A 13,874-nucleotide genomic window follows, 5' to 3' on the forward strand; every position below is an offset into this window, starting at 1 on the left:
CAACAATTTAACAATTTCTTCATCTTAAAAATGGATTCCACAGTTGAAGGACTAGCCATTTTAATTACTGGAATCATTAGATCACCTTTAAGGAGCAAATATTCAAAAGGCAGCATGCATCCCTTAAGAAAAAAAATCACAATATATTTGTAAATCACCAGTAAGTATGTTAAAAGAACGGTAGGAATCCATAGCAGTAAATAACATCGAACCCAGCATAATATAATTTAAAAAAGCAAACTGGAATAGCAGATAAAACCACAGTAATGTAATATGGTACTGCTAAGAAAAGGTGTCAGGTTTTTTAAAGTCCAGACATTGAAACATAAGCCTGTGTGAACCTCAGTTGGGATAGAATTCCACAGGTATGGGGCCTTTGCTGGAAAGGACCTTTTGTTTGTTTGTTTGTTGTTGTTGTTTTGTAAACTGTTTGATCATAGTGATGGGCACATGACCACAACCTTTCCAAGTGGAAACAGGCTAATAATGGGAACAGTTGGTCTTTCAAATGACCTGGTCCTATCCCAGGCAGGAATTAAAAAAACAGAATGAACACTTTGAGTTAAGCCTGTGAATGTGCTGAAAAGTGTAACTGGGTGGAAGAACTGCACATACAGTTCCTGTTTTGAGTTGCTAGAGGTAGACTAAGCCTCATGCGGCCCATCCGCAAAAACTTTAAAGTCTGGTGTACTGGTGACGTCGCATGACTCCTGATCCCACCATGATGTAATAAGTGGGATTCAGAGAAGTAATCATCACTAGATTCCCATGCCCGAAGGTTAAGACCTTCGAAGTCTATCCGGTGAATAGTCACATCCGAAACCGTAATTCTCTCTGTACCTTGTCCGCTCAGTCATATCCAATAAATCTATCTGTCTTGTCCGCTCATTGTCTCTCTTTCAATCGATAGTCCGTCACTTATAGGGGTTTGTTACATCCGTACCCTTTCGGGTATGCCCAATCAGCCTTAAGGTCACCAATTAAAGACGTCATCCCGGTCAGGGAGCCTCCAGATGCGGTGCCAAATGACCTCTGGGGCAACACAGTGCATTGATTGCACTGTATGTAGAGCATGTACATGATCTACAGATGTTACTGGGGGTTGACACAATCTCACTCTTGGCCGAGTATACTTTTCAGCAATACTCGTTACCAGCGGGGCTACAAGGAGGCGGTGAGATCTCTATTGGTGCCAACCCGTAACCATGAGAGTCATAGTTACTCCCGTAAGAATGTGTGTGTCAGTATCTGAGTGCTTACAGCTTATGCATTGCATATACTGTAATGTCACATGATCTCTTCATTGCCCCATTGAACCCATTGGTCAGATATGGTGACAAGAACATGGAAACCATTGTTGTGTATAGTTTTGTTGATTTTTTGTCATATCCTATCTGACTCACGACGACTAGATGGAGTTAAAATAACCTCACTTAGTGGGAATCAGCATTTAACATTGTTAGTGGAAATATTTCTCTTGAATTTTTTCTTTTTATATTTATGGGAATATTATGTATGACAAAATGTAGTCAGATTAAGTGGGAGTGTGACTAATTATATAACACATACCCCATTAGTACCATCTTAGAATATAGGAATTCCTTTGTTCCAGTTTTAACTCTTTGACCTATATATTTATGCAAACTTAAAAGAACATTTGTTCAAAGAGGGTACTGTCTCATCCTTTCCAAAGTAGTGTATAATAGTATTACTCTGATAGTATGTCCTGTGTTGACAGCAGTGTTAACTACTGCCTTACCATCTCAATTAATTATTCTTGTATTTGCTGGAGACAAGAAAGCTGTGGGACTGTTCCCATCTAACAGGATACCATAATTTGATGGAGAAAAGCTTTGTGTTTACACATTTATTCTCTCTCTCATACTCTCTGGGTCTCAGTTTGGGCCAGGAGCCATCCAGTACTTCAACTGGATTCCACTGGTGGCACAGCAGAATTGGGCAGGTTTCTATTATGTTGAAAACTGTTCAAGAGGATTTTCCAGCCCTCTACAGCAGCTTTCAGGGTAGATGGTTGGATTTTAGGTGGGAAGGGAATTGCTTCTTTCTACTTATGCTGGTGGAAATAGTGGAATTCAGTGAAAGTAAGCTATTTGATCCTGGCCCTGGTTTTTAAGGCAAACATCTTAATTTAGTTTGATTGTAACAACAAACTGTGGCTTGTTGCAAGTGAGAAAGTAGATGGAAGAAATTATAAAAACAGCAAACTATGATTTAATGTCACGTGTGAACAGACTGTTTTGTTTTTTGAGTTTTACATGCTTTCTTAAACCCTGAGGCAATTTTATAAATTTAAGTTTAATAGAACATCAGTTTATGTATTCCCAAGATAATTTTTGGTGCCTAGATGCAGAGGGGTGGTGCAGAGCTGCTTTTCCCACTTGTTGCCATGCCCTGTTCTAGAAAGGCTATCCAACAGGGGGGAAGAAATCTCTACTGCTCTGGGCTTGTTTGTGCTAATGAGTAATCATCCTTTTCAGATTGAAAGCATTCAACTGATGATGGACAGTGAAACTGGGCGTTCAAAAGGATATGGATTTATCACTGTAAGTTTAACTTGATATATACGGTCTGGAACTAATGAATCAGAAACTTGGTTAGTCTGTAGCAATTGTGATCATTTATAGCAGAATTGAGACTCACCAATGTGAGTCACTACTCCTGATGTACTGTACTGTGATGTAGTCCCTTCCAGTTGTACATATTCATTGGTACATCAGAACAAATATTGGACATTAATTTACACTTAAATAATTTACATCACACTTTCTAGTTAAATCCTCCAATCTCACCATCCCTACTCATTCAGCTATCCTAAATATTCACCACTTTGCTAATATGTATCGATAATCCTTTAAACTCTCCTGAGATTCCAACGCAATCATAATTTCTCCCAAATCTTCTACACAGTCCCTCCATTTACCGTCCCCCACAGTGTTATAATAATTCAATTTTTTTATTGCACATAAGCAACAACTGCTGTCATAATGACCTTTAAGTTGTGATGTGGTAAATGTGGACTGCTGTTTCACTGCCAACAAACACATTCATTCTATTGCTATGTTGATAGAGGCAAAGTGAAATTGAAAAGATGAAGACTGTATTGTCCATTGACAGGAATATTATATGTCTCAAGGTACATAACACCAGTTTTTGAACTCCAGAATTCTCCAACCTCTTTGTACTATGTAGCATTGTACTTTATGTATTTTGCTTGCCTTACTAATAAGGCTTCTTGTGTCCAAATTGCTACACATTTCCCAGTTTGGATGGAAATAACCAGTATTCATTTAGCTTGTATCCTAAAACTAGGAATGTTCCCAGTGTGCATAACAGAAGATTAGAAGCTGTCTTCACTCAGATCACACTTTGCTTATGTAGCCTAGTAACTGTATGTTTCAATTAGCAATGACTTGCCAGGGTTTCAGACAGGGGTTTCTCTTTCCTTTTCTCTTACTGTTACTGCCTACGTGTACACATACTCTGACAGCTCATTTGTACAGATCAGACATTTCATGAAAGAACATTCAATTGAGACAGCACCAAGGGTACTACAACTTTTCAGTTTTATATGTTGCCATGAAAAAAGGGAATAGTTAAATTCCTTGACTAGAGCAGATGAGTTATTACAAATCTATAAAATCAACAAAAAATTATGTGACAACATTATTTTGGCCATTGTAAAAAAAATGCTTTAAAAAATTATTAGCCAGAAATTAAATCTGGGACAGACTTGGTGAAAAGTATGTACTTTAGCCTCTATGAATTTACAGCAATTTTTAAACATTTTATAAGCTTCTTTCACAGTTTATATAAGCCATGTCTTATCTCTGGAAGAATTTACCCAATACTAGTTTTATAAGTAAAAATTTCATAAGGCATATGTCACCTTTAAAATACTTAGTGGTGAAATATAAATATTTGATTATAGTTTGATTACAGTTTATATATAGGTTATAGATAATAAATACTTGATTGTAGTTTTCAGATTCAGAGTGTGCTAAAAAGGCTTTGGAACAACTAAATGGATTTGAACTGGCTGGCAGACCAATGAAAGTAGGTCATGTAACTGAACGTACAGATGCATCCAGTGCTAGCTCATTTTTGGACAGTGATGAACTGGAAAGGACTGGCATTGACTTGGGAACAACTGGTCGCCTTCAGTTGATGGCAAGACTGGCTGAAGGTATGTGTATTGGTATAAATAAATAAGAGGCCATGTTTTATCTTTGAGTGTTTTCAATTAAACTGTATTGCATTCTACTGTAAAGTTTCAGTCCAACTATTTTGAATACTGTGGTGGGTTTAATAGTGATTTTTAGCTTCCTGGAGTACTATTTTTAGTGGAGTAAAATGTAACGAGTTTATTGGCAACTTTGTCTTGGCAAAGTAAGATATAGGCAGCAATGACACTGTAGAATTAAAGCAGTTTGATATCACCTGGATGGGGATTCGAGGTCAGATTCAGTTAAAGCAGTTTGATATCACTAACTGTCATGACTCTTTCCTGTGGAATCCTAGGATTTGTAGTTTGATGAAGCACCAGAGCTCTCTTACAGACCAGGCTGAATTGCTCACCAAACAACAATCCCAGGATTCTACAGGATGGAGTCATGACACTTTAAGTGATGTCAAACTGCTTTAATTGAATCCCACCTGGAATCCCATTTTGGGAGAAAGGTGGGATCGAAATCAAATAAATAGATAAATCTGCAGTGTGTACTGCACCCAGTTTTGTAGCTCTTTTAGTTTAGCCACACTGATTTTTAAGATTTCAAACATAAGATCTTCTCGCACAAAATAGATTAATGGCTTTCTATTCTAGGTACTGGTTTGCAAATTCCTCCAGCTGCACAACAAGCTCTGCAGATGAGTGGCTCATTAGCATTTAGTGCTGTAGCAGGTAAAATCCATTTGTATAATCTAAACATTATCTAGAGCAAACCTATATATATCTGTGTGGAAATAAGTCTCATTGAGTTCAGTGGAACGTAATTTCTCATTCAACTAATTAGTTGATTTGTGCACTTCCAGAATGTTCTGTATCTCTCCTAATATTTACTGCAAACAGAACGGGGAGTTAACTGACATCCATTGGCCGAAATTGTGTTTGTTAGATCATATACATTGAATCAATTGTTGAATGGTGAGTCAGTGCATAGATTAAGTTTAATTGATTTAATGGGTCTTCTCTAGTCAGGATTAATAATAGGATGTAGGTCATTAATGCTTTAAATGTTGACATATACTATGTAATGACAAAGACTAAAATGAACTATATCATGAGCTTTAAAATGCGAAGTGTACAGCATCAGATTCTGCAGATGTCCTATTTTAAATGAATGGGTAGCAAAGTAAGTGTCTTGACAGTGTACTTCTACTTTGGCATCACACTTATACTACTGTGATGCAGATTATAAATTCCTGCTAGTCTTCTTGCTGTCCTCCATATCTTACTATCCAGCCTTTGATTGTATTTGATCACTCATAATGGTTAGTGAGTGATTTATCACAGTATTAGTCTTTAACTACTTGAACAACAAATTTTTTTAAATAGAGCAGGTAGCTAAGTTTTTAAGTCATATAATTCTTACTAGATCATTACAACAGAATAATGTTAACTGTATTTAATATATAACTGAATTGTGTAGTTCTAATCTTTTGATATTGGCCTTTTGACCAAAAATAAAGACAATTGAATTACTTGTGTAATTTTTGGAAGGTCTGTCCTACGTACATCTACATATTACCAGTGTTCATGGAAAATTATTGATATTCTGTAGATTGTGCATTAATATGTATGTATGCATGAGTGGGAGAGATTTATATACCAAGTATGAACGTACTAAATATTTTGGTATTTTTCTTTAGATTTGCAGACTAGACTTTCGCAGCAGACTGAAGGTGAGATTCAATTTCAATACTATATATAAACTAGAAAGATTGGCATCTGCAATTCCATTCATTTGTTTTTGAAGAGCATGTGTCTCTTATGCTCTGGTGTGAAATACTCTCAGATGCTTCGGTTTCTAATTTACACTGTATTTTGGAAAAAGAAAAGAAACAGCATGCAGTTCTCTTGTTGTTCTGTTCCCTATCCAATGGATGCAAGCAAGGCAAAACTACTTCTCTCTTTCAGCCTACCATGTTTTGCAGGTACACAATTGTTAGTGAGGATAAATAGAGGGCTAGTAAACCATGGTGATCTTTTGCACTTCAAATATAACATCTCAGTTGAAATCCTATACTACAGTAAATAACAGAGAGTGCAGGCTGAAAAACGGTTTGTTCCATTTTTCCCTTAAAAATTAAGGTTATGCTGTAAGACATTTAACACTGGAAGAGCTTCATATACAGTATACCGTACAGTAGATTGAGAATCCCTTATCTGAAATTTCAAAATCCAAAATACTCCAAAATGGAAAACTTCATGGGTAGTAGAAACAGTAGCATCTTTGCTTACCTATGATTTGATGTACACAAACTTTGTTTCATGCACAAATTATTTAAAGTATTATGTATAAATTACAATCAGGCTATGTGTATAAAGTGTACAAAACATAAATGAATTTTATGTTTAGACTTGGGTCCCACCTCTAAGATTATTATGTATGTGCAAATATTTCAAAATCTAAAAAAATCCAAAACATTTCTGGTCCCAAGCATTTCAGATAAGGGAGACCCAAGCTGTACTAGGATTTTTTATGCCATTATACTGCATTTTTCCCCAAGCAGTCCGTCTGATTATAGTATAATCACTATAGAGCTAATATGTTAAGCATGAATTGTTTATTGGTAATGCTCTTTTAATTAAGGATACTCATACAAGCCTATTTTCCCACTGGATTATAAAGAAAGATACTGATGATTTATATGGTCTGTGTTTCACACCATCACTCTCCAGAGACTGTCGGAAAAATAGCTTTTGTTCAGAAAAGAGAGGTTCATATCTAGTGTTTCTTAGACTGGGGAATAATGTTCCTATCAGATTACTTGTTCGTATGTGACTTAAGCAGCTTGTATGTCTGGCTGATAAAATTCTTGACTTTCCAAATTATTTTAGAATTAATTACACAGCAATAATTTTATTTTTAAAGGTTTGAGGGATTGCTTTTTGAAAAATCCACAAAGGATATAAGGAAAAGAGGCTTGGAATCAGTTTAAGTTGTATTGATATTCTGGAACAGTAGTTTTCAGTCTTTTTAAATTAAGATTAAATCCCACACTTCTCTGAGGACAAGCACATGTTTACAAGTAAAGTGCTATTGTATTTGTAATTTACTGTAAGTTTTAAGAACATAAAGTAATATTGTTGGGGTTAAACAGAAAGAAGCAATTCAGTTAGTGGAAAATTGTAACGTTGTAAATAAGACAGATTTTAACACATACACCATTTATCTCTAAAGACCTAAAGAAGTATGGGAATGAAAATTGGAAGGCTTTGTCAAGAACCAAGCCCTCAAAATTCATTTCCTTCAGAGAATTTCAGATACTCTAGGGGCTTTCACATAAGTGCTTCTGTAACCTAGCCAACAGGTGTCAGGTGCTTTCTAACCAGAAAACCTTTTATTTTCAATGATGTTTTTTGAATTTACTCAATTTTGTCATTAGCATGTCTGTTTAGAACTGGGAGCAACTCCTAGGGAGGCAAAACATTAATTTTTCATTAGCATACTTCCTGATTCTTATGATAGTGGGAAGAATAAACCAAGAGAGTGTAAGTTAAAGAAGTGGAAATTTACTTTACACTTTCCGTTTAAAATTTCCTCTTTAGTATTGGCTGCGGCTGCTTCAGTACAACCCCTTGCAACACAATGTTTCCAGCTTTCCAACATGTTTAACCCTCAAACGTAAGTTCAGCTTTCATCATTTCAATTTTATTTCTCTGTTCACTCTAAGTTCAAGAATTGGACATTTTCTTAACTTGTGTTTTATTATTTTACAGTGAAGATGAAGCAGGTTGGGATACAGAAATTAAGGACGATGTCATTGAGGAATGTAACAAACATGGGGGAGTTGTCCATATTTATGTAGACAAAAATTCAGCACAGGTATGTTGCTAAATATGTTAATGAATTGTAAGAAGTTTTTTATTGTGTTTAAATTATAACAAAAAGTATTTTTAATTGAGCATCAATATATTCCATCATTATGTGTTTCTGTAATTCCATAAGATTTAGTTATACTATTAATTGTAATCAAGCACTTAGAAGCAGTTTAATTCTGCAAAAGGACCAAACTGAAATATTTTAGCCTGAGGTGGTAATGCAGTTACTTAGTTGTTGAGAGCAAATTTGTGTCAGTACATGGTTTTATGTATCAGATGTCTATTTTGCAATGCAGAACAGTTCTGATTTTAACAACATATGGATGATATTCTGAAGTCCAAGTCAGACAAAATGGAAAACCTAAGAGCAAGATCCTTTTGAAGCAATACCTACTCTTTAGAATTCCTTCTGAAGGGAACTTGTTAGGTCTTTTGTTCTTTCATTTGTCTGACAAACATAAGGCATGTCCAGAAGCTTTTGAGTTCTCCTGGGATTGCTTTAGTAAAGTTTACTTGACTCATATTGTATAGATTATATTTGTTTCTTTGGCTCCATACAGACAGGCCAAAATAAAGCTTCTTCGGTCACTTTAGAGGTATTCTGTTTAAATGATGTATGCGTACTAAGAGTCCGGAAGCTGCGCCAAAGCTGTGCTCCAGTCCTTAGGACTGGATCGTGGCTTTGGCGCGGCTTCTGGACTCTTAGTACGCGTGCATCATTTAAACAGCACACCTCCAAAGTGACCGAAGCAGCTTTATTTTGGCCTGTCTGTATGGGGCCTTTGTTATGCAACATCATTTTTTGTATGTCACTTCAATTGCCCTGGTGAAAAAAGACAGGATATCAAGTGATGTAGTGGTTTGAGTGTTTGACCATGTTGGACTATGACACTGGAGACCAGAATTTGATTCCCAGCTCAGCCTTGGAAACCCACTGGGTGACCTTGAGCAAGTCACAATCTCAGGGTGGCACCATAAGTAATCTACTGATACCTTGGGTTTTACCCCACATGCCATCTGCGAGGCAGGAGTCAACATTCCATCTTTTTAAAAAAAGACTCCTAACCTTCTTCTCTGACAGTTTTTTAGCTGCCTGTCTGCTGTCCGGGTGAAGGCAGCCTCTTCTCCAAAGTTTTATTGGATTTAAAACAAATAAAATGGATAGAATTAAACAGATAAAAAATACTAAAGAGATAGGAAAGGAGTCAGGGAAGCAGCTGATTGCAGCAGCAACAGAAACAATGAATTTACAAACTAAGAAAGGAAATCAGCCTTCTCAGATGACTGATCTAAAACGGGTCTCCAAAGATATTTCACCTCACCAGATGAGTGAAAATAAACATTTTTCTTGTAGTGAGGCTTTAAAACAAATATTTGTGTCTTCCAGTGAAAGCAAAACGGAGGAAATGGGCCATGGCTGTTGTGGAGGAGATGAGTCCAAGCAATCAACTGGCTCTCTCCCCAAAACAAACACTGAGAATAGAGTAAAGGAATTTAAGAAGCAGGGGGAAAAACACTCTTACTTACGGAGAAAGTAATGAAAATACACGCAGGGACTTGAAAACAGTATCTCCTGTGAAATTAAATTTATTAGTGAGTAAAGAGTCCAGAATGACTCTTCACGGTAAATATAACTTCTCATTCTCTCAGCCACAGGGAAGGCAATGGCAGGCCTTCTCTGAAAAAATCTTGCCAAGATAGGATAGTCTTAGGGCTGCCCTAAATTGGAAACGACTTGAAGGCACATCACAATATGAGTATTAGATTCACTGATTTTATCTTTTACATGTTGCTTTGTTCTAACATCGCTGACTTCCTGTGATTTGCAAGTAAAAGGTTCATTTAAATACATTTGTTGAAGTATATGGGATTGAAAAAGGGAGTACTTGAAGAAAATGGATATGTAGATAGAATCAATAAATATTTCATTTATTTCAGGGCAACGTATATGTAAAATGCCCTTCAATAGCAGCAGCAATTGCAGCTGTTAATGCGTTACATGGAAGGTGGTTTGCAGGTAAGTTAACTCTTAATATTTTGCCATTTTGCTGCTTAATATGACTAAAAAGTATAGACTAGGGTGGGGAATATCCAGCATACAGGTGGACATATGGATTAAGCTTTCATCCTTCCTCACCGGCTCCCACAGGCTCCTTTTAAGCAAAGCATCATGCTGTATGCTTACAGTGTGGAGAAATGTGTTGTTTTTTAAAAAATATTTCTTCCCTCCTTCAAAAAACCAAAACACAGCCTCATGGCACCTCTCAGCAGCACCCAAAGCTGTCCCACAAAATTTTCTAGCCAGCCTCATTTCCTACATCTTTAACAGGTTGTTTTGGAGAGTTTTACCATACTGTGTTTACCCGTCTTTGCTCCAGTTCTTGCAAAGGGCTTTCCTGAACTACCATCTACCTTTTTTCCACCTTGTTTGGGGTGAGGTCAGATGCCCAAGATGGAAAAAAGACTAACAGGTTTTCATATAAAAGCAGAATGCTTTTTCAGAGGACATTGACTGAACTGGAAGGGAGTAATGCAGTTTCTTCCTAATCTGTGCTGTTAACATTGTTTCAGACTATAGCTGTTAGCATCTTTTGAGTGTTGGGTGGTTTCATAAGTTGTAGTCCAAAATATTTGAAGGGCTCCTTGTTTCAAAAAGCTAAGGTAATGATTTTGGGGGTGTGGGAAATTATTTTGAGCAATTTATGATTAGGATGAGAATAAATTCATGGGAGGCAATAGATTGAATGTGCAGGATCTAATATTAGATGCATGAGAAGATAGGAGTCATGCTTAAGTGTTTGGATGGATGCATGTGGGATCATTGGTCTTTCCTGCTTTTATCATGCCCTGCTCATTTTATAATGCCGTGCAGGCTGAATGTCAAGGAAGACAGCCTGAGAAGGAGTTTGCCCAGCCCCAAAACAATTAGAAAGTTGTGAAGTCGAAGGCTTTCATGGCCGGTATTCATAGTTTTTTGTGGGTTTTTGGGCTATGTGGCCATGTTCTAGAAGAGTTTATTCCTGATTCCTCATTCGTATGTCTGGGCCTGGGTAATCACCTTTCTGCAGAAGTGGTGGGAAACCTGTGGCCTTTATGTGAAATTTGGCCCATCAAGCCAGGACATCCAGTCCCTTCTCCCTCTCTGAAGCATCTTTCTCACCAATGAGAAAGGGAGATGAGGTAGGAGAGCAATTGAACCATGATTCATCAATTTCTCCCTGGAGGTCCTGAGTGTGGAAAAGCTCTAGTCAGTATCTAGTGGTTGGAGAGGAGACCCAATTGCATCTAGTCTGATAGGCACCTATCAGCCACTTAAGATGGTTAAAACTTGCCTTTTGTGGCAAGTGGTGGGATTGGCCCTTGTTTTTAGAATGTTCATTTGCTTAGTCTGTTTCTATACTGTATATTATTTCTTTATTGGACTTTTTTCCCCTCATTAATTTTAAGCTGCCCTTCCAGTATAGATTCATGGGAAGAACATAGTGTAAGCTATGCACAATAATAATTTTAAGAATTCCATGGAGATTTTGGGTATGCACTTCATTGGCATTGTACTTTGAGGATAGTACTTGACTACTGAAAGCAAGAGTTTTAACTATTTTCTTTCCTTTTTCTCTGATAGGTAAAATGATAACAGCAGCATATGTACCTCTGCCAACATACCACAACCTTTTCCCAGATTCTATGACTGCAACCCAACCATTGGTTCCTGCTCGGCGGTGAAGATGGATTTAGTCAGTTTTGTACATAGCTATTTTTGAAGGAAGAATTGAGTTAACTTTTATTTAGATGAAAACAAAAGGAAAAGGTGTAAAGACCTTTTGTGTACACTTCCTGTTACCTTTAAAGAAAAAATATAGCAAGCAGGAATGCTATGTGTTCATTCTCTTGGTTAGCATTCCCACTGTATACAAAGCTGACTAATTGTTCTGCCTTGTAATTCTTGTACATTTAGAATATTTGGCTAAAGTGAGCTATAGGAACAGATGTAGCTTATAGAACAGATTTTTCTGTAAAAGGTGGACAGGACATGATTTTTAATGTTTCACAAGCCTTTTCTTTTAAAGCAGGAACTGCATTTTACATTCAGTTAAATGCTCTGCTAAAGGTTAATATCAGATTTAACTGGACATATTTAGTGTGTTTTGTATCGACTGAAAATTCAAGAGGCTACTGAGTGATTTTGGTCAGCTGATCTACTCACTTAATGGTGACTGGTTAGCAAAACTGGGAAGATTAGAGGATTTTATTTCTAGATGGTAACTTTTGATTGTCTCTGTAAAAGTTTCTTGTAAATAAGGTGTAAGGTGTGTTTAGAATTCCAAACAAAGCTATCTCTGCATTTCCAGATTAAAGTTCCATTGATTGCAGGGAATGTATTGAAAGTTGAAGTAGGAAATGCAGGAATATATTTTGTCTGGTTGCATATAATCTCTGCTCTTTTTTAAGCTCTGTGAGCTCTGAAATATATTTTGGGTTACTTCAGTGTGTTTGACAAAACAGCTTGATATTTCTATCAACAGATGACTTTCATATTGCAACAATCTTTGTAAGAACCACTCAAATAAAATTCTCTTAAAGGCCTGTGGAAGCATTATTTTTGGGAATTAAATTAGCTACAAACAAAACACTACCAATTTTCTAAATATGTTAGAAAATCAGTATTTCTTTCTCTTAGCAGAGTTAGAATTTTAGCTGGCAGTACCGTCAAAACCTGTATTACTTCCTTTAAATTAAACATGCTTCTACTGTAGGAGAAAATATCTTGATTTTCTCTACTGGCAAAGGATCATACAAATTAGACCCAGTCTTTATATGAAAGGATAATCCAATCCAGGAATGCATGGCTGTTGAAGCATCAAATCACATTGATGGTAGTCTATTTAGAGTTGCAGTTAAATCAACTCGTCTGGCAAGGATCCCAGATAAGTTAGAACAGACAGCTTCCTCTCCTTTTTTAGTTGCCAGCTAAGATTCTTGGGAGGGGCATTGTAGATATGCCATGTCTTCCTGCCTGTTGTTCATATTGTTTACCTGGAAAACTCTCCTGCCATGAACTGCCTGGGTGTTTAAATCAGCTAACTTACCTACAAAACTTGGGAAGATGGCAGAGTATTATAGGAAGCTGGGAAGAAGACACATCTTATGTATTCCCTCACACGCCTCTTCCAAAATATGTAGGACTGTCTTCAATATGTATTCTTTCCTTGCTTCCTTTAGAGAGAAATTTATCTGTGGAAGGGGCACTTAAGTGGTATATACTAACTGTCTCTGATTCCTTCCTCACTTTGATGTCTATAGTTGTCCTCTTAGTCATTGAAATTCCCAATTCAACTGAGGTAAATTAAGCAGAAGACTGTTTTCAGTGGTGCTATCAATCTCAATGGCTCATGTCTCACATTTCCCATATTCTGGAGAAAAAATGTATGACATCTGTGTCAAAAGAACCCATACAGGATTGAATTAACAACCACTCACAACCACACAAAGCTGGGGCTATGTGACTCAACATTTGCTGAGCATAACTGCTTGGCTCATATCCTGTTTCTTTTCTCTACCATGATAAGCAATATTTTCTGAGCCCCTTCCCTTGTAGTTTATTTTGTTGTACCTTTTCTGTTCTCTTCTACCATGTTTTACTTTACAGGTAGCACTAATTGTTACTTTGAAAACATACTTCATTCTTTCTTTATCTCTGTCTTCAACAGATTAATAGTCTCCAAAGTCCTCAGAAAACTAAAGGAACTTAGGCGGGGTACAGACCGCCGCTTTGCAGCGGTCTGGCACCGCCGCCAGAAGGTCCGCGGGG

General features: G+C 36.9%; 1 protein-coding gene across 14 annotated transcripts in view; it reads left to right on the forward strand.

Annotated features, from left to right (window-relative positions):
- The window catches only part of RBM39 (RNA binding motif protein 39), a 41,799-nt gene extending 29,150 nt beyond the window's left edge, over positions 1–12,649 (forward strand). For all 14 annotated transcript variants that reach the window (XM_089514176.1, XM_089514177.1, XM_089514178.1 and 11 more), the window contains 8 exons: positions 2,499–2,564; positions 4,000–4,204; positions 4,844–4,921; positions 5,890–5,922; positions 7,793–7,868; positions 7,964–8,069; positions 10,004–10,082; positions 11,688–12,649. In XM_089514176.1, coding sequence (XP_089370302.1) covers positions 2,499–2,564; positions 4,000–4,204; positions 4,844–4,921; positions 5,890–5,922; positions 7,793–7,868; positions 7,964–8,069; positions 10,004–10,082; positions 11,688–11,788 — 744 coding nt within the window. In that variant the 3' untranslated portion in view covers positions 11,789–12,649. The remainder of the gene's footprint in view (positions 1–2,498; positions 2,565–3,999; positions 4,205–4,843; positions 4,922–5,889; positions 5,923–7,792; positions 7,869–7,963; positions 8,070–10,003; positions 10,083–11,687) is intronic.
- Positions 12,650–13,874: the final 1,225 nt, after the last annotated feature.

This window comes from Sceloporus occidentalis, unplaced genomic scaffold (genome assembly GCF_023333645.1).
Source record: "Sceloporus occidentalis isolate IW3139 unplaced genomic scaffold, rSceOcc1.0.p SCAF_3, whole genome shotgun sequence".
NCBI lineage: Eukaryota > Metazoa > Chordata > Lepidosauria > Squamata > Phrynosomatidae > Sceloporus > Sceloporus occidentalis.